The sequence below is a fragment of the Aphelocoma coerulescens genome, chromosome 25 (assembly GCF_041296385.1).
Source record: "Aphelocoma coerulescens isolate FSJ_1873_10779 chromosome 25, UR_Acoe_1.0, whole genome shotgun sequence".
Taxonomy (NCBI): Eukaryota; Metazoa; Chordata; class Aves; order Passeriformes; family Corvidae; genus Aphelocoma; species Aphelocoma coerulescens.
The window spans coordinates 1,046,685-1,066,366 of NC_091038.1; the positions used below are offsets into that span (position 1 = coordinate 1,046,685).

At 64.4% G+C, this 19,682-nt stretch overlaps 4 protein-coding genes across 7 annotated transcripts in view; 2 read left to right on the top strand and 2 right to left on the bottom strand.

Moving 5' to 3' along the window:
* Positions 1–540: 540 nt before the first annotated feature.
* Positions 541–5,417, top strand: TMOD4 (tropomodulin 4). Its single transcript, XM_068995457.1, has 10 exons — positions 541–930; positions 1,562–1,686; positions 1,761–1,917; positions 2,397–2,519; positions 3,550–3,639; positions 3,953–4,083; positions 4,202–4,309; positions 4,438–4,581; positions 4,933–5,077; positions 5,324–5,417. The coding sequence occupies exons 2-10, from the start codon at positions 1,564–1,566 to the stop codon at positions 5,344–5,346; spliced, it is 1,044 nt and encodes a 347-aa protein (XP_068851558.1). The 5' UTR covers positions 541–930; positions 1,562–1,563; the 3' UTR covers positions 5,347–5,417.
* Positions 5,418–5,757: 340 nt separating this feature from the next.
* On the bottom strand, positions 5,758–9,252 carry SCNM1 (sodium channel modifier 1). 2 transcript variants are annotated; one of them, XM_068995258.1, is made up of 8 exons: positions 9,169–9,252; positions 8,578–8,648; positions 8,134–8,222; positions 7,451–7,539; positions 6,967–7,052; positions 6,473–6,594; positions 6,290–6,386; positions 5,758–5,933 (listed from the first exon to the last, which is right to left on the bottom strand). In XM_068995258.1, the coding sequence occupies exons 1-8, from the start codon at positions 9,217–9,219 to the stop codon at positions 5,834–5,836; spliced, it is 705 nt and encodes a 234-aa protein (XP_068851359.1). In that variant the 5' UTR covers positions 9,220–9,252; the 3' UTR covers positions 5,758–5,833. The 2 variants fall into 2 exon arrangements, with proteins under 2 accessions (XP_068851359.1, XP_068851358.1); XM_068995257.1 differs by having other exon boundaries at positions 8,134–8,274.
* A 196-nt stretch (positions 9,253–9,448) lies between these two features.
* On the top strand, positions 9,449–11,727 carry LYSMD1 (LysM domain containing 1). 2 transcript variants are annotated; one of them, XM_068995270.1, is made up of 3 exons: positions 9,449–9,649; positions 10,205–10,488; positions 11,103–11,727. In XM_068995270.1, the coding sequence occupies exons 1-3, from the start codon at positions 9,554–9,556 to the stop codon at positions 11,713–11,715; spliced, it is 993 nt and encodes a 330-aa protein (XP_068851371.1). In that variant the 5' UTR covers positions 9,449–9,553; the 3' UTR covers positions 11,716–11,727. The 2 variants fall into 2 exon arrangements, with proteins under 2 accessions (XP_068851371.1, XP_068851372.1); XM_068995271.1 differs by having other exon boundaries at positions 10,970–11,185.
* A 515-nt stretch (positions 11,728–12,242) lies between these two features.
* The window catches only part of LOC138098613 (rho guanine nucleotide exchange factor 11-like), a 36,496-nt gene continuing 29,056 nt past the window's right edge, over positions 12,243–19,682 (bottom strand). The window contains exons 31-40 of one of the 2 annotated variants that reach the window (XM_068995267.1): positions 19,072–19,242; positions 18,221–18,308; positions 17,891–17,989; positions 17,591–17,673; positions 17,033–17,206; positions 16,186–16,860; positions 15,124–15,216; positions 14,167–14,372; positions 12,674–12,836; positions 12,243–12,325 (exon numbers count right to left, since the gene is read on the bottom strand). In XM_068995267.1, the coding sequence (XP_068851368.1) occupies positions 12,300–12,325; positions 12,674–12,836; positions 14,167–14,372; positions 15,124–15,216; positions 16,186–16,860; positions 17,033–17,206; positions 17,591–17,673; positions 17,891–17,989; positions 18,221–18,308; positions 19,072–19,242 (1,778 nt within the window). In that variant the 3' untranslated portion in view covers positions 12,243–12,299. Of the gene's footprint in view, positions 12,326–12,673; positions 12,837–14,166; positions 14,373–15,123; positions 15,217–15,247; positions 15,908–16,185; positions 16,861–17,032; positions 17,207–17,590; positions 17,674–17,890; positions 17,990–18,220; positions 18,309–19,071; positions 19,243–19,682 lie in introns of those variants that run through there. The other variant, XM_068995268.1, reaches the window with a different exon arrangement.

Below are 19,682 nucleotides of genomic sequence, written 5' to 3' on the forward strand. Positions count from 1 at the left end.
CACAAAAACATGGGGCGGGAGCCCCTTTTCCAGGAGATCCTATGGAAAATCTGGGGCGGGAGCCCCTTTTCCAGGAGATCCTAGAGAAAATCTGGGTGCGAGCCCCCTTTGCAGGAGATCCTACAATAAAAGAAGTGGTTTGTGGAAGCCTTTCCCAGAAATCCCAGAATAAATATGGAGTGGGAGCCCCTTTTCCCGGAAATCCCACAACAAACAAGCGGTTTGTGGGATCCATATTAACAGGTTTATAGGATCCTCCTCTTTTCCAGCGAATCCTACAACAAACGAATGATTTATGGGATCCCACAGAAAACGGGGCTGTGTGGGATCCCCATTTTCCAGGAGACCCTACAATGCACAGGGCTTCACGGGATCCCCTTTCCTGGGAAATCCCACAACAAGCAAAGTTCATTCCCAGCTCCCCCAAACCCCTTCACCCCCTAAACTCGGCACTTGTGGGGCCAAACCCTCCTTGAGACTTGTAGGATCTGTAGGATTTGGGAAGGATCCCTCCCCCCTTTCCCCCTCCCCCCTTTCCCCCCGGCGGTTTTTGGGGTGGGAGCCTCGCAGGATCTGTGGGATTCGGGAAGGATCCGCGCTCCCTTCTGCCCCCGGCGGTTTTTGGGGTCGGCGGGGCCCCCGCGGGGCCGGGGCGGGGCCCCCCCGGGGCCCGATAAGGGCCGGGACACGCGATCCGCCCCTCCCGGCCAGAATAAAGCGCTGATCTCATGCCCTGCGCGGCTCCACCGCTTTGGGGTCGGCGCCGGCTTTTGGGATCGGCTCTGGCATCGGCGCCGGCTTTTGGGATCGGCTTTGGCATCGGCGCCGGCTTTTGGGATCGGCTTTGGGATCGACCCCGCAGCTTTGGGATCGGCCCCGCGATTTAGGATCGGCCCCGGGATCAGCCCTGGCGTTTGGGATCGGCCCCAGGTATGGCCCCGCGGTGTCCCCGCGGGGGTGCCGGGGGTGTCACCCCCCCCCCCCTCCCGCGACACAAATTTTGGGGTGCGGGTCGGGGGCTCCCGGAGCCGCTTCCCGAAGGAATTCCCACGCTCCGAGGGGGGCGGGGCGCGGCAGGTGTGTCCCCTCCCCCCGGTTTGGGGACATCGCGGAGCGGCGTTTGTGGGGTCGCGACATTTGGGGACTCGGGGCTTGTCCCCTCCTGCCACTCCGGGGGGTTTGGGGGGCTGGGATCTGGGGGGGGGGACGCTGGAATTGGGGGACACGCTGGAATTGGGGAGGGGCGGAGCGGGATGTGCCCCCGCCGGGAGGCGACAGAGCTTGGGGACAACTTTAGGGGACGCTTTTGGGGTGCGCTCGGTGTCCCCAAGCGCTGCTCCCCGCGGTGTCCCCGCAGGGGTGGCACGGAGGGGTCCCCCGGTGTCCCCCCGTGTCCCGCGGTGTCCCCAGCGCTGTCCCCCCGTGTCCCCAGCGCTGTCCCCCCGTGTCCCCAGCGCTGTCCCCCCGTGTCCCCCCGTGTCCCCAGCGCTGTCCCCCCGTGTCCCCAGCGCTGTCCCCCCGTGTCCCCCCGTGTCCCCAGCGCTGTCGCCGCTCTCCGCAGCCATGACGCCGTACCGGCAGGAGCTGGAGAAGTACCGCGACATCGACGAGGACAAAATCCTGCGGGAGCTGTCCCCGGAGGAGCTGGCGCAGCTGGACGCGGAGCTGGCCGAGATGGACCCCGAGGTGGGCGCGGGGGCTCGGGGGGGGTCCCGCTGGTCCCCGGGGCCACGCGGGGGTGACACGGGCGGTGTCCCCAGAACGTCCTGCTGCCCGCGGGGCTGCGACAGCGCGACCAGACCCAGAAGAGCCCCACGGGACCCCTGGACCGGGACGCGCTCCTGCAGCACCTGGAGAGGCAGGCGCTGGAGGCCGAGGAGCGCCAGGACCTCGTGCCCTTCACCGGCGAGAAGAAAGGTCTGGGGAGAGCTGGGGACCGTCTGGGGACAGCGTGGGGACCGTCTGGGGACAGCGTGGGGACGGTCTGGGGAGAGCTGGGGACGGCCTGGGGACATTGAGGGGACCGGGCCCCCAGGGTCGGGTATATTTAGCTCGGCCTCGCCAGCGGCTCGGGTGTCCCGGGCGAGCTGGGCCCCCGCCAGCCCCGGGCACGGCCACCACCGCTGGCAATGTGACCCCTGGGATGGACACTGGCAGTGTCACCCCCCAGCAGTGCCAGCCCTGGGCACGGTGTCCCCCCCCCAGGACACATCCCCAGGAGCCCCATCAGCCCCATCCCTGGGCAGCGCCATCCTGTCCCTGTGGCCAGTGTCCCCGTGTGGCCAGTGTCCCCGTGTGGCCAGTGTCCCCGTGTGCCCGGTGTCCCCAGGCAGCGTGAGCCTCTCCTGGTGCCACCGTGCCCGCTGTGACCCCGTCCCTGTGTCCTGTGTCCCCAGGAAAGCCGTTTGTCCCCAAGGGCCCGGGGCCGGAGCTGCCGCAGGAGGAGCAGGTGACGCTGGAGCCGGAGCTGGAGGAGGCCCTGGCCAATGCCACCGACGCCGAGATGTGCGACATCGCCGGTGGGTGCCGGGGGACCGGGAATGGGATGGGAATGGGAATGGGAATGGGAATGGGAATGGGAATGGGATTGGGAATGGGATTGGGAATGGGATTGGGAATGGGATGTGCGACATCGCCGGTGGGTGCCGGGGGACCGGGAATGGGATGGGAATGGGAATGGGAATGGGAATGGGAATGGGAATGGGATGGGAATGGGAATGGGATGTGCGACATCGCCGGTGGGTGCCAGGGGACCGGGAATGGGGCCGGGAATGGGATGGGAATGGGAATGGGATTGGGAATGGGATTGGGAATAGGATGTGCGACATCGCTGGTGGGTGCCGGGGGACCGGGAATGGGGTCAGGAATGGGACTGGGAATAGGATGGGAATGGGATGTGCAACATTGCTGGTGGGTGCTGAGGAATGGGGCTGGGAAGGGGATGGGGATGAGATGGGCGACGTTGCTGGTGGGTGCCCAGGGAAATGGGAATGGGATGAGGTTGGGAATGGGATCAGGATTGGGATGGGATGGGATTTCCATGGGATGGCGTTGGAACAATGGGAACGAGGCCAGACTCTGCGCAGGTCAGGATCCCTGCAGGGCTGGGATCGGCACCAGGAAGGGCCTCGGCCGAGGGTAACGCTGTCGTGGGGACACCCCTGTGTCACACAGCGTCACACGGGGACGGGACACTGAGCACGAGGCCAGCGTGGCACACCTGTCCTGTGTCACTGTCACACACCCCAGTGTCACACACATCCCTGGCACACCTGTCCTGTGTCACACACATCCCTGGCACACACCTGAGTGTCACACACATCCCTGGCACACCTGTCCTGTGTCACTGTCACACACCCCAGTGTCACACACGTTGTCCCCCAGTGTCACACTCGGTCCCCCCTCGCCCTCTGTGTCCCCTCAGTTAAAGCGGCTCCGACCCCACCTTCGGCTCTCAGAGCCACCTCCCCGAGGGGACAGCGGGCTCCTGTGCCCCCTGATGTCCCCGATGTCCCCCTGGTGTCCCTGATGTCCCCCATGTCCCTGCAGCCATCCTGGGCATGTACACGCTGATGAGCAACAAGCAGTACTACGACGCCATCTGCAGCGGGAACATCTGCAACACCGAGGGCATCCACAGTGAGTGACCCAGGGACACGGCCGGGGACAGCGCTGGGGACGTGGGGACAAACCCCCGGGACAGGACACGTGGGGAGAAACCCCTGGACAGGGGACGTGGGGACAAACCCCCGGGACAGGACACGTGGGGACAAACCCCTGGGACAGGGGATGTGGGGACAAACAGCTCCCCGGGGCAGTTGGGGCAGGATTTGGGGACCCTGAGCGCTGTCCCTGTGGTGTCACCCGCGGTGTCCCCGTGGTGTCACCCGCGGTGTCCCCCTGTCCCTGAGCGCCATCCCCACGTGTCACCCGCGGTGTCCCCGTGTCCCAGGCGTGGTGCAGCCGGACCGGTACCGGCCGGTGCCGGACGAGCCTCCGAACCCCACGGACGTGGCCGAGACGCTGCGGCGGCTGCAGGACAATGACCCCGCGCTGCTGGACGTCAACCTCAACAACATCAAGGTGACGCCGCGCTGCCGCTGTCCCCAGGCTGTCCCCAGGCTGTCCCCAGGGTGATGGATCCCACCCGGGGTGTCCCCAGCCCCCCGGTGACCCTGTCCCCAACGTCCCCTGTCCCCAGGACATCCCTGTCCCCACGCTCGAGGCCATCTGCGAGGCCATCAAGACCAACACCCACGTGCGCAGCCTCAGCCTGGTGGCCACGCGCAGCAACGACCTCGTGGCCAACGTGAGTCCCCCAAATGTCCCCAGGTGTCCCCTCAGGGGGTGGGGACGGTCCCTGCCCTGTGTCCCCCGTGTCCCCAGCCCCGATGTGACCCTTGGGTGCCACTCCGGTGTCCCCGCGGTGTCCCCCAGGCGGTGGCGGCGATGCTGGAGCAGAACCAGAGCCTGCAGAGCCTCAACCTCGAGTCCAACTTCATCACCAGCGCGGGGATGCTGCGGGTCCTGGCAGCCATCGGCCACTGCCGGACACTGACCGAGCTCCGCGTGGACAACCAGGTGACAGGGACAGCAGGACAGCGGGACAGCAGGACAGCGGGGACAGCGGGACAGGGGGACAGTGGGGACAGCGGGGTCAGAGGGACAGCGGGACAGCGGGACAGCGGGGACAGTGGGAACAGTGGGGACAGTGGGGACAGGCGGACAGGGGGGACAGCGGGGACAGCGGGACAGGGGGACAGTGAGGACAGCAGGGACAGGGGGACAGTGGGGACAGGGGGACAGTGGGGACAGCAGGGACAGCAGGGACAGTGGGACAGTGGGAACAGGGGGACAGTGAGACAGGGGGACAGTGGGCACGGCAGGGACAGCAGGGGTGTGACAGTGGCCTCAGTGTCCCCAACCCCGCAGAGCCAGCGCCTCGGGGACTCGGTGGAGATGGCCATGGCGGCCATGCTGGAGCGGTGCCCGGCCGTGCTGCGCTTCGGTTACACCTTCACCCTGCAGGGCCCCCGGGCGCGCGCGGCCGCCGCCCTCACCCGCAACAACGAGCTCCGTGAGTGTCCCCAGTGTCACCAAATGTCACCTGGGGTCACCTGGGGTCACCTCAGGGGGTCCCCGAGCTGAGCCCGCCTCGGAACGAGCTCCAGGAGTGTCCCCGAGGGTCCCCAGGGGCTCTGGGGCAGTGAAACCCCGATCTGAGCCCCCTCTCATTGTGAAGAGCTCCTGAGGGTCCCCAGGTGTCCCCTCCAGGCGGGAATTTGGGGTCCCACCCCTGACTCCCCCTTTTCTCTCCCCCCAGGTCGCCAACAGAAGAAATCCTGAAATTCCCCCCGGCCCTGGCCTGAGCTCAGGAGCCGCTGGGAATAAAGCTGGGAAAACGCTGGGAAAACGCGGATTCGGGGTCCCTCTGTGGTTTGGGATTTTGGGATGGGCCGAGGTGGCCACGTCCCCACCGTGTCCCCCCGGATCCGCGGGAAACCCCAAATCCCCCAATTCAGGGGCTCCTGAGGCGTCTGTAGGAAAATCCTGTAAATTCAGGGGGGGAATCCCACAGGGATCCCCCTGGGGATGGGATGGGGGAACAGGGACAGGAGGGGACAGGAGGGGATAGGAGGGGACAGGAAGGGACAGGAGGGGACAGCCCCAGCCCCAACCCCCCCCAGGCCAAGCCGGAAAACCCCGGAACCCCCAAATCCCTTCCCGGACGATTCCCAACACTCCGACACCTCCGTGTCCTCTCCAGGCCTGTATTCCCGGGGCTCTGGGGACGTTTGGGGACATTTGGGGACATTTGGGGCCGCCGGGGGGGTCAGGCCGGCGGCAGCGGCGGCGGCTCCTCCTCATCGGAGTCGAACTCGGCGTTCCCGTCCTTCACCCAATTCCCGGCGGGATCCTGGAGCCAGCCCCGGCTGGGAGCGGAGGGAGTGTCAGGGAGAGGGGACTGGGGGGGTTTATGGGGATTTCGGGATTTGGGGATTTTTTGGGATTTTCTTTTTGGGTTTTGGGGATTTTTTGGGATACTTTTGGGATTTTTGGGGGATGTTTTGGGGGATTTTTTTTCTGTTCTTTAGGATTTTTTGGGGGGGACTTTCTGGAGTTTTTTTGGGAGATTTTTCTTGGATTTTCTTTTTCATTTTTTGGGATTTTTTGAGATCTTTTGGGAGGATTTTTGGGGGATTTCTTGGGGGATTTTTTTGACTTTTGGGGATATTTTTTGGGATTTTTTTGGTGGGATTTTTCCCGGGATTTCCAGAGCCCAACCCACCTGCGCAGGTGCAGGTGGTGCCGCAGGATCCGGAGCCGCTCTGGGCTCAGCCCCTCGGAAAATTGGGAATTTCCTTTCCTTCCCGCCTTGGGAACACCTGAGGGAGGGAGGAGAGGACTGTGGGAACTCCGGGAATGGGGAATTCCCAGGAAAACCCCCTGGAATGGGGCGGGGGTGTCTCACCCTCTCTGTGTGTGGGGCCAGAGCCTTCGGGGTTCCTGGGATTCTGGGGTGCCTCCGGCGCTGTCTGGGAATTGTTTGGGATCATCCCAGAGGTCCCGGCCCGGGAGCTGCTGCCCTTGGTCCTGGGCGGGGGAAGGGAGTGGGGATGAATCCCATAAAATTCCCTTTCCTAGGAATTCCACGGTTTCCCTCACCCTCCTCATCCCACCAGTCCCTCCCCAGGAATTCCAGACCTTTCCCTGACCCTTCCAGTCCCTTTCCCAGGAATCCTGGAGCTTTTCCCAGCTTTTCCTGGCGTCCTGCACCCCACCAGTCCCTTTCCTAGAAATCCCATGGCTTTTCCCAATCTTTTCCCAGTGTTCCTGGGCCCCTTTCCCAGGAATCCCATGGCTTTTCCGAGCGTTTCCCAAGGTTCCTGGGTCCCTTTCCCAGCTTTTCCCAGTGTCCCCACGTCCCTTTCCCATCTTTCTCCCGTTTTTCCCGGCGTCCCTGACCCCGCTCTCCGGCAGCAGCTGCTGTAGGGAGCCGATTTCAGGAGCGCGCTCCGGGCGATCCGACGGGTCCGGGCCAGCAGCGGGGCCTGGGAACGGGACAGGCACGGCTCAGGCCACGCCCACGGGGACACACCCATGGGACACACCCACGGGACACACCCATGGGACACACCCACGGGACACACCCACGGGACACACCCACGGGACACACCCACAGAGGACACACCCACAGAGGACACACCCATGGGACACACCCACGGGGACACGCCCACGGGGACACACCCACAGGGGACACACCCATGGGACACGCCCACGGAGGACACGCCCTCAGGGGCCACACCCACGGGGACACGCCCATGGGACACACCCATGGGACACACCCACAGGGACACACCCATGGGACACACCCACAGAGGACACACCCATGGGACACACCCACGGAGGACACACCCTCAGGGGCCACACCCACGGAGGCCACACCCACCTGCAGGGCCGGGGCCACGCCCGAGGCCTCCTGGGGTCCCTGCGGGGTCACCTGGGGCGAGCGGTGCCGGCCGTAGGAGCGCTGCAGGCCTGGGACAGGGAGCGGACACGGGGACGTGGGGACGGGGACAGGGAGGGGACAGGGGGATGTGGGGACAGGGAAGGGACACAGGGGACAGGGGGATGTGGGGACCTGGAGGGGACAGGGGGACAGGGAGGGGACATGGGGATGTGGGGATGGGGAAGGGACGCAGGGGACAAGGGGACAGGGGGATGTGGGGACAGGGGCACAGGGAGGGGACATGGGGACACAGGGACATGGGGACAGGGGGACATGGGGACAGGGGGACATGGGGATGGGGCGGGACATGGGGACAGGGGGACACAGGGACAGGAAGGGGACAGGGAACAGGGAATGTAGGGATGGGGAAGGGGACAGCAGATGTAGGGACAGGGACAAGGGGACAGGTGATGTGGGGACAGGGGACAGGGAAGGGGACAGGGGCAGGACATGGGGACAGGGAACAAGGGATGTAGGGATGGGGAAGGGGACACGGGGACAGGGGATGTGGGGACAGGGGGACAGGGAGGGGACAGGGAACAGCAGATGTAGGGAAAGGGGATGTGGGGAGGGGGATGTGGGGCCAGGGAAGGGGACACGGGGCCCCCCCGCCCCTCACTCACTGTCCAGGTGCTTCCTGCCCGCCCTGTGCAGCACCAGCGTCTCCAGAGTGTCACACACGGGCCGGTGGGGACACACCGAGCACGCCAGCCTGGCGGGGACAGCGTGGGGACACCCTGGGGACACCGCCAGGAGCCCCCAGACTCGGGCCAGGGGAGGGGGACAATGTCAGGACCCCCCAAAGCGGTGTCCAGAGATGGGGGGACACCCCGGGGACACCGTGGGGACACCTGGGGACACCTGGGGACACCTGGGGACACCCCGGGGACACCGTGGGGACACCGTGGGGACACCTGGGGACACCTGGGGACACCCTGGGGACACCTGGGGACACCTGGGGACACCCTGGGGACACCCCGGGGACACCCTGGGGACACCCCGGGGACACCGTGGGGACACCCCGGGGACACCTGGGGACACCCCGGGGACACCGTGGGGACCCTCACCTGCCGTCGCGCAGCAGCAGCGCCTCGTCCTCGGGGATGGCGCTGGCCAGCAGCTCGGCCACGCGGCGTTTCTGGGGGGCAGCGGGGTCACCTGAGGGGCCACCCCCGCCCTGTCCCCGCCCTGTCCCCGCCCTGTCCCCCCGCAGCTCGGGGACCCTCAGAGCCCGGCGGGACGGGGCTGACGGGACGAACTGGAGCCGGGGAAGGACCGAGGGGGGGCTCGAGGGGGCTGAGGGGACAAAGGGAGACCCCGGGAAGGGTTGGGGGTCCCCGGGGGTTCAGGGAAGGGCTCAGGGGACCCGGGGAAGGACGGAGGGGGCCTCAAAGGGACTGAGGGGACACGGAGGGACACAGGGGGGACCCAAGGATGTGTTGGGAGTCCCGGGAGGGTTCAGGGAAGGGTTGGGGGGACCCGGGGAGACCCAAGGAAGGGCTCAGGGGACGCAGGGAAGGCTCAGGGGACCCGAGGGGTTCAGGCCGCGCCCAGGGGGTGAAGGCGGCGGTGGCGCGGGAAGGCCGGGACCGGGGTTGGGGGTGCCGGGGGTCCCCGAGAGGTGTCCGGGGAGGGGTCCCGGGGAGTCCCGGCCCCACCTGCAGCGCCCCGAGCGGCCCCGGGTCGGTCTCGTCGCGCTTGAAGGACATGGCGGCTCCCGCCAGGCCGCGGTCACCATGGCAACTGCGCCGCCGCTTCCGGGTTGCGCTTCCCAGCGGGCAGTGCGCGGGGAAAACGACCAATCAGCGAGCGCTCGGCGCGACCCCGCGGTATGATGGGAGTTGTAGTTTGGATGCGGGGATCCGCCGTGAAGATGGCGGCGGAGTTAGCCCGTCCAGGACTACAGCTCCCAGAAGGCGCCGCGAGGCCGCGCCGGTCCGGCGGGGCCCGGAGCCGAGCGCGCCCCGTGAGCGGCGGGGCCGGGCGGGACCCCCGGGCGGGACCCCCGGGCGGGACCCCCGGGCTGGGAGCCCCGGGCGGGCCATGGCGGGGAGCGGCGGAGCCGGGGCGGCCCCGCGGGAGCACCGCCTGCAGCCCGGGGACACCCTGCCGGGGCTGGCGCTGCGCTACGGGGTGACGGTGAGCGGCCCCGGGACACCGGGGGGAGGGAAGGCCCCGGGGGTCCCCAGGGGTCATCGCGGGCCCCTCCTGTCCCGGTTCGCTTCCCTCGCCCGGCCCGGTCCGCATCGCGTCCTGTCCCTGTCCCCTTCCCGTCCCTGTCCCCATAATCGGTCCCCGTCCCACCTCATCCAATCCCTGTCCCCATCCCCGTCCCTGTTCTTGTCCTGTCTCCATCTCATCCAATCCTTATCCTTGTCCCTATCCCTGACCCCATCCCATTTCATCCCTGTTCCTGTCCCCATCCCATCCCATCCCATCCCATCCCATCCCATCCCATCCCATCCCATCCCATGGATCCCATCCCATCCCATCCCATCCCATCCCATCCCATCCCATCCCATCCCATCCCATCCCATCCCATCCCATGGATCCCATCCCATGGATCCCATCCCATCCCATCCCATCCCATGGATCCCATCCCATCCCATGGATCCCATCCCATGGATCCCATCCCATCCCATGGATCCCATCCCATGGATCCATCCCATGGATCCATCCCCTCCCGCCCTGCAGATGGAGCAGATCCAGCGCGCCAACCGCCTCTACGCTTCGGACACCATCTTCCTGAAGCCCACCCTGCTCATCCCGGCCCCGGCGCGGCCCCAGGGGCCCTTCCCAAGGGATGGGGACCGGGATCGGGACCGGGACATTCCCGGGGACGCCCCTGGGGACAGCCCGGAGCCCCCCAGCCCCTCCCGCCACGACCTCTCGGCCTCGGATTTCCTGCAGCGCTTGGACGCCGAGATCGGCCGCTCCAAGGAGGCGGCGGCGCAGCGGCTGCGGGGCCACGACACCGGGTGGGAACTGGGGCAAACTGGGAGGGAACTGGGATGAGCCGGGCTGGAAACTGGGGGAAATTCTAGGGGGGAAACTGGGGCAAAATTTGGGGGAAAATGGGGGTGAAATTGGGGCTTCTCGGCCGCTCCGAGGAGGCGGCGGCGGCGCAGCGGCTGCGGGGCCACGACAGCGGGGGGGAACTGGGGGGAACTGGGGGGAAACTGGGGGGAAAATTGGAGGGGAAATGGAGAAAAATCGGAGCAAAATCGGGGGGAAAATTGGGAGTTAAATTGGGGCAAAACTGGGGTGGAATTGGGGGGAAAATTGGGATAAAAATTGGGGAAAAAATTGGGCAGAATTGGGGAAAAATTGGGGGGAAGTTTGGGAAAACTGGGGGCGGGGGGGGGGGGAGAAATGGGACAGAATTGGGGTGAAATTGGGGTTCCTCGGCCCGGGGGTGGTGGCGGGGCCACCCTCGGTGTCAGCGCCGTGTCCCCGCAGCCCCGGCCCGGCCGGGGGGGGCCGCAGCCCCTCGTCCCCGCGGGGGGCCCGGCTGGGACCCCGGCCCCTGACCAGGACCCCGCGGGCGGCCGCGCTCAGGGACAGCGAGGACGAGATCTTCACCTTGTGACAGCGGGGACAGCGGGGACAGCGGGGACAGCAGGACACCCAGGACACCCAGGACACCCAGGACAGCGGGAACGGGACTTTGGGGACACCCAGGACACTGGGAATGGGACACCCAGGACACCCAGGACACCGGGAATGGGACTTTGGGGACACCGAGGACACCGGGAATGGGACACTGGGGACACCCAGGACACCCAAAATGGGACACTGGGGACACCGAGGACACCCAGGACATCGGGAATGGGACACCCAGGACACCCAGGACACCAGGAATGGGACACTGGGGACACCGAGGACACCCAGGACATCGGGAATGGGACACCCAGGACACCCAGGACACCAGGAATGGGACTTTGGGGACACCCAGGATGAGATCTTCACCTCGTGACATCGAGGACACCACTCCAGGACCTCCAGAACCCCCTCCCCAAACCCCAAATCCAGGACTTTGGACCCCTCCCAAACTTGCCATAAATCCCCCCACACCATGGAGAAAACTCCTAAATCCCATAAAACCCCCCGAATCCCATAAAACCCCCAAATCCCATTTAAAAAAACCCCGAAATCCCATAAAAAACAACTCCAGAACCCATTTAAACCCCCCCAAATCCCATTAAAAAAAACCCCAAATCCCATCTAAAAAAACCCAAAATCCCATAAAAAACAACTCCAGAACCCATTAAAACCCCCCCAAATCCCATTTAAAAAAAACCCAAATCCCACCAAAAAAACCCAAATCCCATAAAAACCCCCCGAATCCCACAAAAAACAACTCCAGAACCCGGGAATTCTTTCCAGCTTCCAGCGCCCCCCCGGGCTCTATTATTTATAATATTTATATATGGGATTTTATAAATCCCCCCCGGGGTTTTGGGGGGAAAATCCGGGGTTTTGGGGGCGCTGCGTCCCCCCCCCGGCCACCCCCCGATTGTCACCGTGTCACGGGGGGGGAGGGGACACCCGGGGGGGGTCTTGGGGGGTATTTACAGGGTGGGGGAGGGGCGAAGTACGTACATATTTATAGGATTTGTTTTGTTTTTGTTTTTTTTTGGGGTGGAAAAGGGGGAATTCCCAACAAAGTGCATCTGTCCAGCTTCCGGCTTGTCCAGGGGGTCATTCCCGGCCGGAATTCCCTGGAAAATCTCCCGGGATTGTGGGGGAGGGGGGGGGAATCCTGGCCCAGCCCATCCCCCACCCCGGGCTAAAGGTGGGCGGGGGCTTCGGAGCCTGGAAAAAAATGGGGGAAATAATGGGGAAAATGGGAAAAAATGGGGGAATAAAGGGAAAAATGGGGGAATAATGGGGGAATAATGGGAAAAATGGGGGAATAATGGGGAAATACTGGGGGAATAATGGGGAAAATGGGGGAATAATGGGAATAACGGGGGAATAATGGGAATAATGGGGGAATAATGGGAAAAATGGGGGAATAACGGGGGAAAATGGGGGAATAATGGGGAAATAACGGGGAAATAATGGGGGAATAATGGGGGAACAATGGGGAAAGTGGGGGAATGATGGGGCCGAGGGTGGAATGGGGGGACGTGGAAGGGGACACATGCCGGGGGGTCTCACCTGTGCCGTGGGTGGCAGTGCCGGGGTGTCCCCGCGGGGCCGGGCCCCGGGAGGAGCCGTGGGGGCCGGGGGGCGGCGGGGCCCGGCCGGGGCCAGCGGGGGCAGCGGGGGCATCGCCCCCCCCCAGCGAGCGCAGCAGCTGCCAGTGAGCGGCTTCCAGGGCCTGGGGGACGTGGGGACAGGGCTGGGGACGGGCTGGGCACCCCCGGGACGCCTTTAGTGTCCCCCCAGTGCCCCCCTGGGACCCCTTAATGGCCCCATGACACCCCCGGTGTCCCCCCACATCCCCTTTAACGTCCCCCCTGTGCCCCCATCCCATCCACCCCACATCCCCTTTAACGTCCCCCCTGTGCCCCCATCCCATCCACCCCACATCCCCTTTAACATCCCAATGTCCCCATCCCATCCACCCCACATCCCCTTTAATGTCCCCCCTGTGTCCCCATCCCATCCACCCCACATCCCCTTTAACATCCCAATGTCCCCATCCCATCCACCCGACATCCCCTTTAACGTCCCGTGTCCCCATGCCATCCACCCCACGTCCCCTTTAATGTCCCCTCTGTGTCCCCATCCCATCCACCCCACGTCCCCTTTAACGTCCCAATGTCCCCGGTAACGTCCCCCAGTGTCCCCCTGTTCGGGGTCTCACCCGCACCCGGAGCCGCCCCTGTCCCCGTTTATGTCCCCCTTAACGTCCCCCCATTGATGTCCCCGTTGATGTTCCCCCGCCCCCCCCCGATGTCCCCACTGACATTCCCATTAATGTCCCCCCATCCCCATTGACGTCCCCATTGATGTCCCCACTGATGTCCCCCCATCCCCGTTGGTGTCCCCCCATTGATGTCCCCATTGATGTCCCCCCATCCCCATTGATGTCCCTGTTGGTGTCCCCATTGATGTCCCCCTATCCCCCCTGATGTCCCCGTTGATGTCCCCGTTGATGTCCCTGTTGATGTCCCCCCGATGTCCCCATTGGTGTCCCCACTGATGTCCCCATTGATGTCCCTGTTGATGTCCCCATTGATGTCCCCATTGATGTCCCCCTATCCCCCCTGATGTCCCCGTTGATGTCCCCGTTGATGTCCCTGTTGATGTCCCCCCGATGTCCCCATTGACGTCCCTGTTGATGTCCCCCTATCCCCCCGATGTCCCCCCTGATGTCCCCATTGGTGTCCCCATTGATGTTCCCATTGATGTCCCCCCTGATGTCCCCGTTGGTGCCCCCCGGCCCCCCTGCTGTCCCCGTTGATGTCCCCGTTGGTGTCCCCCCCATGTCCCCCCCGCTGTCCCCATTGATGCCCCCCGTCCCCCCCGCTGTCCCCATTGATGTCCCCGTTGATGTCCCCGTTGATGCCCCCCCGATGCCCCCCGTCCCCCCTCTGTCCCCCCCGCTGGTGTCCCCATTGATGCCCCCCGTCCCCCCCGCTGTCCCCATTGATGTCCCCATTGGTGTCCCCCCATCCCCGCTGGTGTCCCCGTGGGGCTCTCACCCGCAGCCGCAGCACTTTCCCCCTCAGCTCCTGCAGGGTCCCCAGGATGAGCTCGGTGTCCCCGGGGTGTCCCTGGGGGGGGTCCCCGCTGTCCCCTCCTGCCCGGGGGGGTCCCGGGGGGGGGTCCCGGGGGGCGGCTCCGGGGGGGGGCCCTGAGGGGGGGTCCCGGGGGGGTCCCGTGGGGAGGCTCAGGTAGAAAAAATTCCCTGGAAAAGGGACAGGGGGGGAACCTCAGTGGCCCCCAGGGGGTCTGGGTGGCCCCTGGGGACCCTTTGAGGGTCCTGGTGGCCCTCCCGGGGGTCTTGGTGGCCTCTCAGGAGGTGTTTGGTGGCCCCTGGGGACCCCTTGAGGGTCCTGGTGGCCCTCCCGGGGGTCTTGGTGGCCTCTCAGGAGGTGTTTGGTGGCCCCTGGGGACCCCTTGAGGGTCCTGGTAGCCCTCCCGGGGGTCTTGGTGGCCTCTCAGGAGGTGTTTGGTGGCCCCTGGGGACCCCTTGAGGGTCCTGGTAGCCCCCCATGGGGTGTTGGTGTCCCCAGGGGTGTTCTGGCGTCCCCAGGGGGAATTTGGTGGCCCCTTGGGGGAGTTTTGGTGGCCCTTGGTGACCCGGGGTCCCCTCAGGGGAGGGTTTGGTGGCCCCAACGCCCTTTTGACGGTTTTTGATGTCCCCCGGCGTGGCTTTGATGTCCCCAGGGGCGTTTCGGTGGCCATTTTGGGACATTTGGTGGCCCAGGGACCCCTCGAGGGGACGTCTGGTGTCCCTTTTAGGGATGTTTTGTGTCCCTTTGGGGTTTTTGTGCCCATTTTGGTTTGTTTTTTTTTTTTTGTAGCCCTTTTGAGGTTTTTGTGTCCCCGGGGATGTTTCGGTGGCCCTTTGAGGTTTTTTTGTGGCCCTTTCGGAGTTTTTGGGGCCCTCGGGGTGGGGGGTTTTTTTTTGGGGGGGTGGGGGAGGGGCCGGTTACCCTCGGCGTTGGCTCCGCCTCCTTCCCGCAGCTCGGGCTCTGATTGGCTGCAGCCGCGCGGGGGCGTGGCCTCCTCCGCCCCCTCCTCCTGGGCTGGGCCCCCAAAAAAAGGGGGGGGGGGGGGGAAGGGGGGGGGGGAGCGGCCCCGCCACCGGAATGCGGTAATTAGCACCCCAATTAGTTCATTAGCACCCCCGAGAGGCACCCGAAATTAATCGGTACCCCCGAAGTTCATTAGCGCCCCCAATTAGCACCCGGCACCCCAAAATCGGCACCCAAAATCAGCACCCCGAATGAGCACCTGAAATTAATTAGCACTCGAAATTAGCACCCCAAAATTAATTGGCACCCCCCATTAGCAGCCGGCACCCCAAAATTGATACCCAAAATCAGCACCCAGCGCCCCAAATTAGCACCCGGAATTAATTGGCACCCCAAATCAGCACCCGGCACCCAAAAGCAGCACCCCAAAATCGGCACCCCAAATCAGCAACACCCGAAACCCAAATCCCAAAATCGGCACCCGGCAGCAGCAGCAGCAGCAGCACCCCAAAATCAGCGCCCAGCACCGAAATCCCGAATCAGAACCCCAAAATCAGCACCCGAAATCAGCACCCCAAACCCAGCCCCCCCCGGGCCCAGCTCTGATCCGGGGAAGCTCACGCAGGGAGCGGGGAAGGAGACCCCAAATCCGGGAAGGAGACCCCAAATCCGGGAAGGAGAACCCAGTCCCAGAGAGGGACAGGGACTGAGACCCCAAACCTCAGGAATGAGACCCCAAGTCCTGGGAAAGGGGAGGGAATGAGACCCCAGATCCCAGCAAGGACCAGGGATCGAGATCCCAAATCCCAGGAATGGGCAGGGAATGAGACCCCGGATCCCAGCAAGGACCAGGGATCGAGAGCCCAGATCCCAAATCCCAGCAAGGCAGGGAATTCCTGTCACTTCCCACCCCAAATTCCCCCAAATCCCACCCCAAATTCCCTCAAATCCCACCCCAAATGCTGCCCCAAACCTGCCCCAAATTCCCCCAAATCCCGCCCCAATCCCATCCCCCTTTACCTTTCCGGACGATTTGGATCCCGTTGGGCTCCGGCCCCTCCGGCTCTTCCCGGGATCCGTCCTGGGCGGCCGAATCCCGGCTGGACATTGGCAAATCCCGGCCGGACATCGGCAAATCCCGGCCAGACATCACCGAATCCTGACTGGACAGCGCCGAATCCCGACCAGACACGGGCAAATCCCAACTGGACACGGGCAAATCCCGACTGGACATGGGCAAATCCTGGCCGGACATGGGCAAATCCCGGCCAGACATGGGCAAATCCCGACTGGACATGGGCAAATCCCGGCCGGACATGGGCAAATCCCAACTGGACACGGGCAAATCCCAACTGGACACGGGCAAATCCTGGCCAGACATGGGCAAATCCCGGCCGGACACGGGCAAATCCCGACTGGACATCACCAGATCCTGGCTGGACATCGGCGAATCCCGGCCGGACGTCACCGGATCTTGACTGGACACCGATAAATCCCGGCCAGACAGCGGCAAATCCCGGCTGGACATCGCTGAATCCCAACTGGACATCACCGAGTCCCGGCCGGACACCACGGAATCCCAGCCCTGGCCGGAGGCTGCTCCGGCCACCGAGGGCGTGGGGGTGACGTCGTCCTCGGGATCGGGGTCCCGGCCCGGCCGGAGCCACCGGACGATCAGGAGCTGCAGGGTCTCCACTGGGATTGGGACCGGAGGGAGGGAAAAGGGGATTTGGGGTTATCCCAGGGGGAGATGTTCCAGGACGGGGCAGTTTTGGGGTTTCCAGAGGGAAAAATGTCCTGGGATGGGGAATGGAGGGAGGAGAATTGGGGGATTTCGGGTTTTCCCGAGGGTCCCCCCCGGCCTCACCGTCCTGCAGCGCCGCCTCGGCCACTCCGGCGCCTCCGAGGTATTTGGGGACCCCCGGGATGGGGTCGGTGACCCCGATCCCGGCCTGTCCCAGGTCCCCCTCCTGTCCCCCCGGCTCCTCCAGCAGCTCCTCCAGGGGTTTGTCCCTTCCCGAGGGATCGGGGTCGCTGTCGGCTGCGGGAACAGGGGACATGGAGCTGGGGTGGCCCTGGGGCAGGAGGGGACAGGAGGGGACAGGGATGGGGACGGGGATGGGGACAGAGATGGGACAGGGATGGGACAGGGATGGGGACAGGGATGGGACAGGGATGGGGACAGGGATGGGGACAGGAGGGGACAGGAGGGGACAGGGATGGGGACGGGGATGGGGACAGAGATGGGACAGGGATGGGGACAGGGATGGGGACAGGGATGGGACAGGGATGGGGACAGGGATGGGGACAGGAGGGGACAGGGATGGGGACAGGGATGGGAACAGGGATGGGGACAAGGAGGGGACAGGGATGGGACAGGGATGGGGACAGGGATGGGGACAGGAGGGGCCAGGGCCAGCCCTACCCGAGGAACAATCCTCAGCCTCGGGCTCGGCTCCGGAGCCTCGGGACAGCACCGGGGACACGTCGGGATCCGGCAGCTCCAGCCTGGGAACGGGACGGGAGCGTCACCGTGGGGGCACGGCCCCCCCAGTGTCCCAGAGAGCCCCCCCGGTGTCCCCATCCCAGGAACCCTCTGGGGACATCAGGAACCCCTTGAGCTCCATCCCATTCCCATCCCATCCCATCCCATCCCATCCCATCCCATCCCATCCCATCCCATCCCATCCCATCCCATCCCATCCCATTCCCATTCCCAGCTCACCCGGTGGCCGCCGTGGTGGCCTCGCTGTGGTGCTGTTTTGGTGGCCCGGTGACGCTCCTGGTGGCCCCCTGGACCGCCTGCTCCAGCAGCTCCATCCACCTGCCCCAGGAGGAATTCCGGGAATTCCAGCCCATCCCACGGAGTTTTGTCCCCCCCAGGGAATTTTCCAGCCCCTCTCAGGGAATTTTTGGGCTCATCCCGAGGGGTTTTTGTCCCCCCAGGGATTTTCTGGCTCATCCCAGGGATTCCGGCCCCTCCCAGGGAATTTCCCAGCCCGTCCTGGGGAATTTTCGGGCTCGTCCCGGGGGTTCCTGTCCCCCTTTCCCTCACGTGTTCTTCTCGGAGGACGTCAGCGCCACCAGCTCGTAGATCTGGGGTCCCAGCTCCGAGGTGCAGATGATGAACAGGGCCCGCTTGTCTGGGGGGACGGAAACCCTCAGGATGAGCCCGGAATTCCCGGGATGAGCCCGGAATTGCCCCCCCGGGGACACCCCCGGCCATCGTTCCATGGATTCCCCATCCCTGGGAGCGCCCAGCTCCAGCCTGGAGCCGCCTGGGATGGTGGGAACGTCGCTGCCCTCGGATCTTTGGGGATCTTTTCCATCCCAAAGCATTCCAGGGTTCCCTGCGCTGGCTCGGAGGGGATTTTAGGGATAAATCCTGGATTCCTGGGAGCGCCCAGGAGTCCCCTGGGACAGTGGGAACGGGATAATCCTGAAGGATTTTCCACCCCAGACCATTCCAGGATTCCCTGGGCTGGTTTATTTGGGATATCTGGGATAAATTCTGGACCCTGGCCTGGGTTATTCCATGGATTCCCCAGCCCTGGATCCACCTGGAGCAGTGGGAATGTCCCTGCCCTTGGATTTGGGACGATGCCTCCCACCCCAAACCACTCCTGGATTTAGATGGGATTTCTAAAGGCTCCTCCCACCCTTTAAACTCCTTCCCACCCCCAAAATCCCCGGAATTCCAGGATTTCCAGCTCCCACCGGTGCCCACGGAGCAGACAAGCACCGAGCTGAGCTCGAGGCCGGGGCTGAATCCCCATTTTTCCACGTGAATCCCTCATTCCCACCCCCGTTTTTTAACAAAACCCCCGTTTTTCCCCCCCCGTTTTCCCCTTCCCACCCCCGAAATCCCCCGAAATCCCCCGGAATTCCCGGATTTCCGCCTCCCACCTGTGGCCACGGAGCGGATGAGCACCGAGTTGAGCTTGAGGACGGGGCTGAAGCTGCCCTTGGTGTCGGAGGAGGCCCCCAGGGCGCTCTTGCTGTGACACTTCAGCACCAGCCGCTCGTCCTGGCGCTGCAGCAGCACCAGCAGCTCCTCCAGGAGCAGCACGTGCAGCTCTGGAATTGCCGGAGTTCCGGGAAGTTCTCGGGAATTTTTGGGGAATTTTTTGGGGGGGAGTTTTGGGAAGGGATGGGGAGGGAAGGCAGGAGAGAGCTCCCTTGGACTTAGGGTGGACGCGGGGGTGGGAGGTCAGATCCAGCAGGAGCAGCACGAGCAGCTCTGGAATTGTGGGAATTTTGGGGAATTTTTGGGAATTTTGGGGAATGGTGGGAATGCCGGGAATTTTTTGGGAATTTTTCTGGAATTTTTGGGGGAATTTTGGGGCTGGGAAGGCAGGAGAAACTTCCCGTGTTTGGTGGGAAAAGGGGGGAAGAGAGATTGGGGTGGAAGCTCAGATCCGGGAGGAGCAGCACGAGCAGCTCTGGAATTGTGGGAATTCGGGGAATTTTGGGAACGGTGGGAATGATGGGAATTTTTGGGGAATTTTTGGGGAATT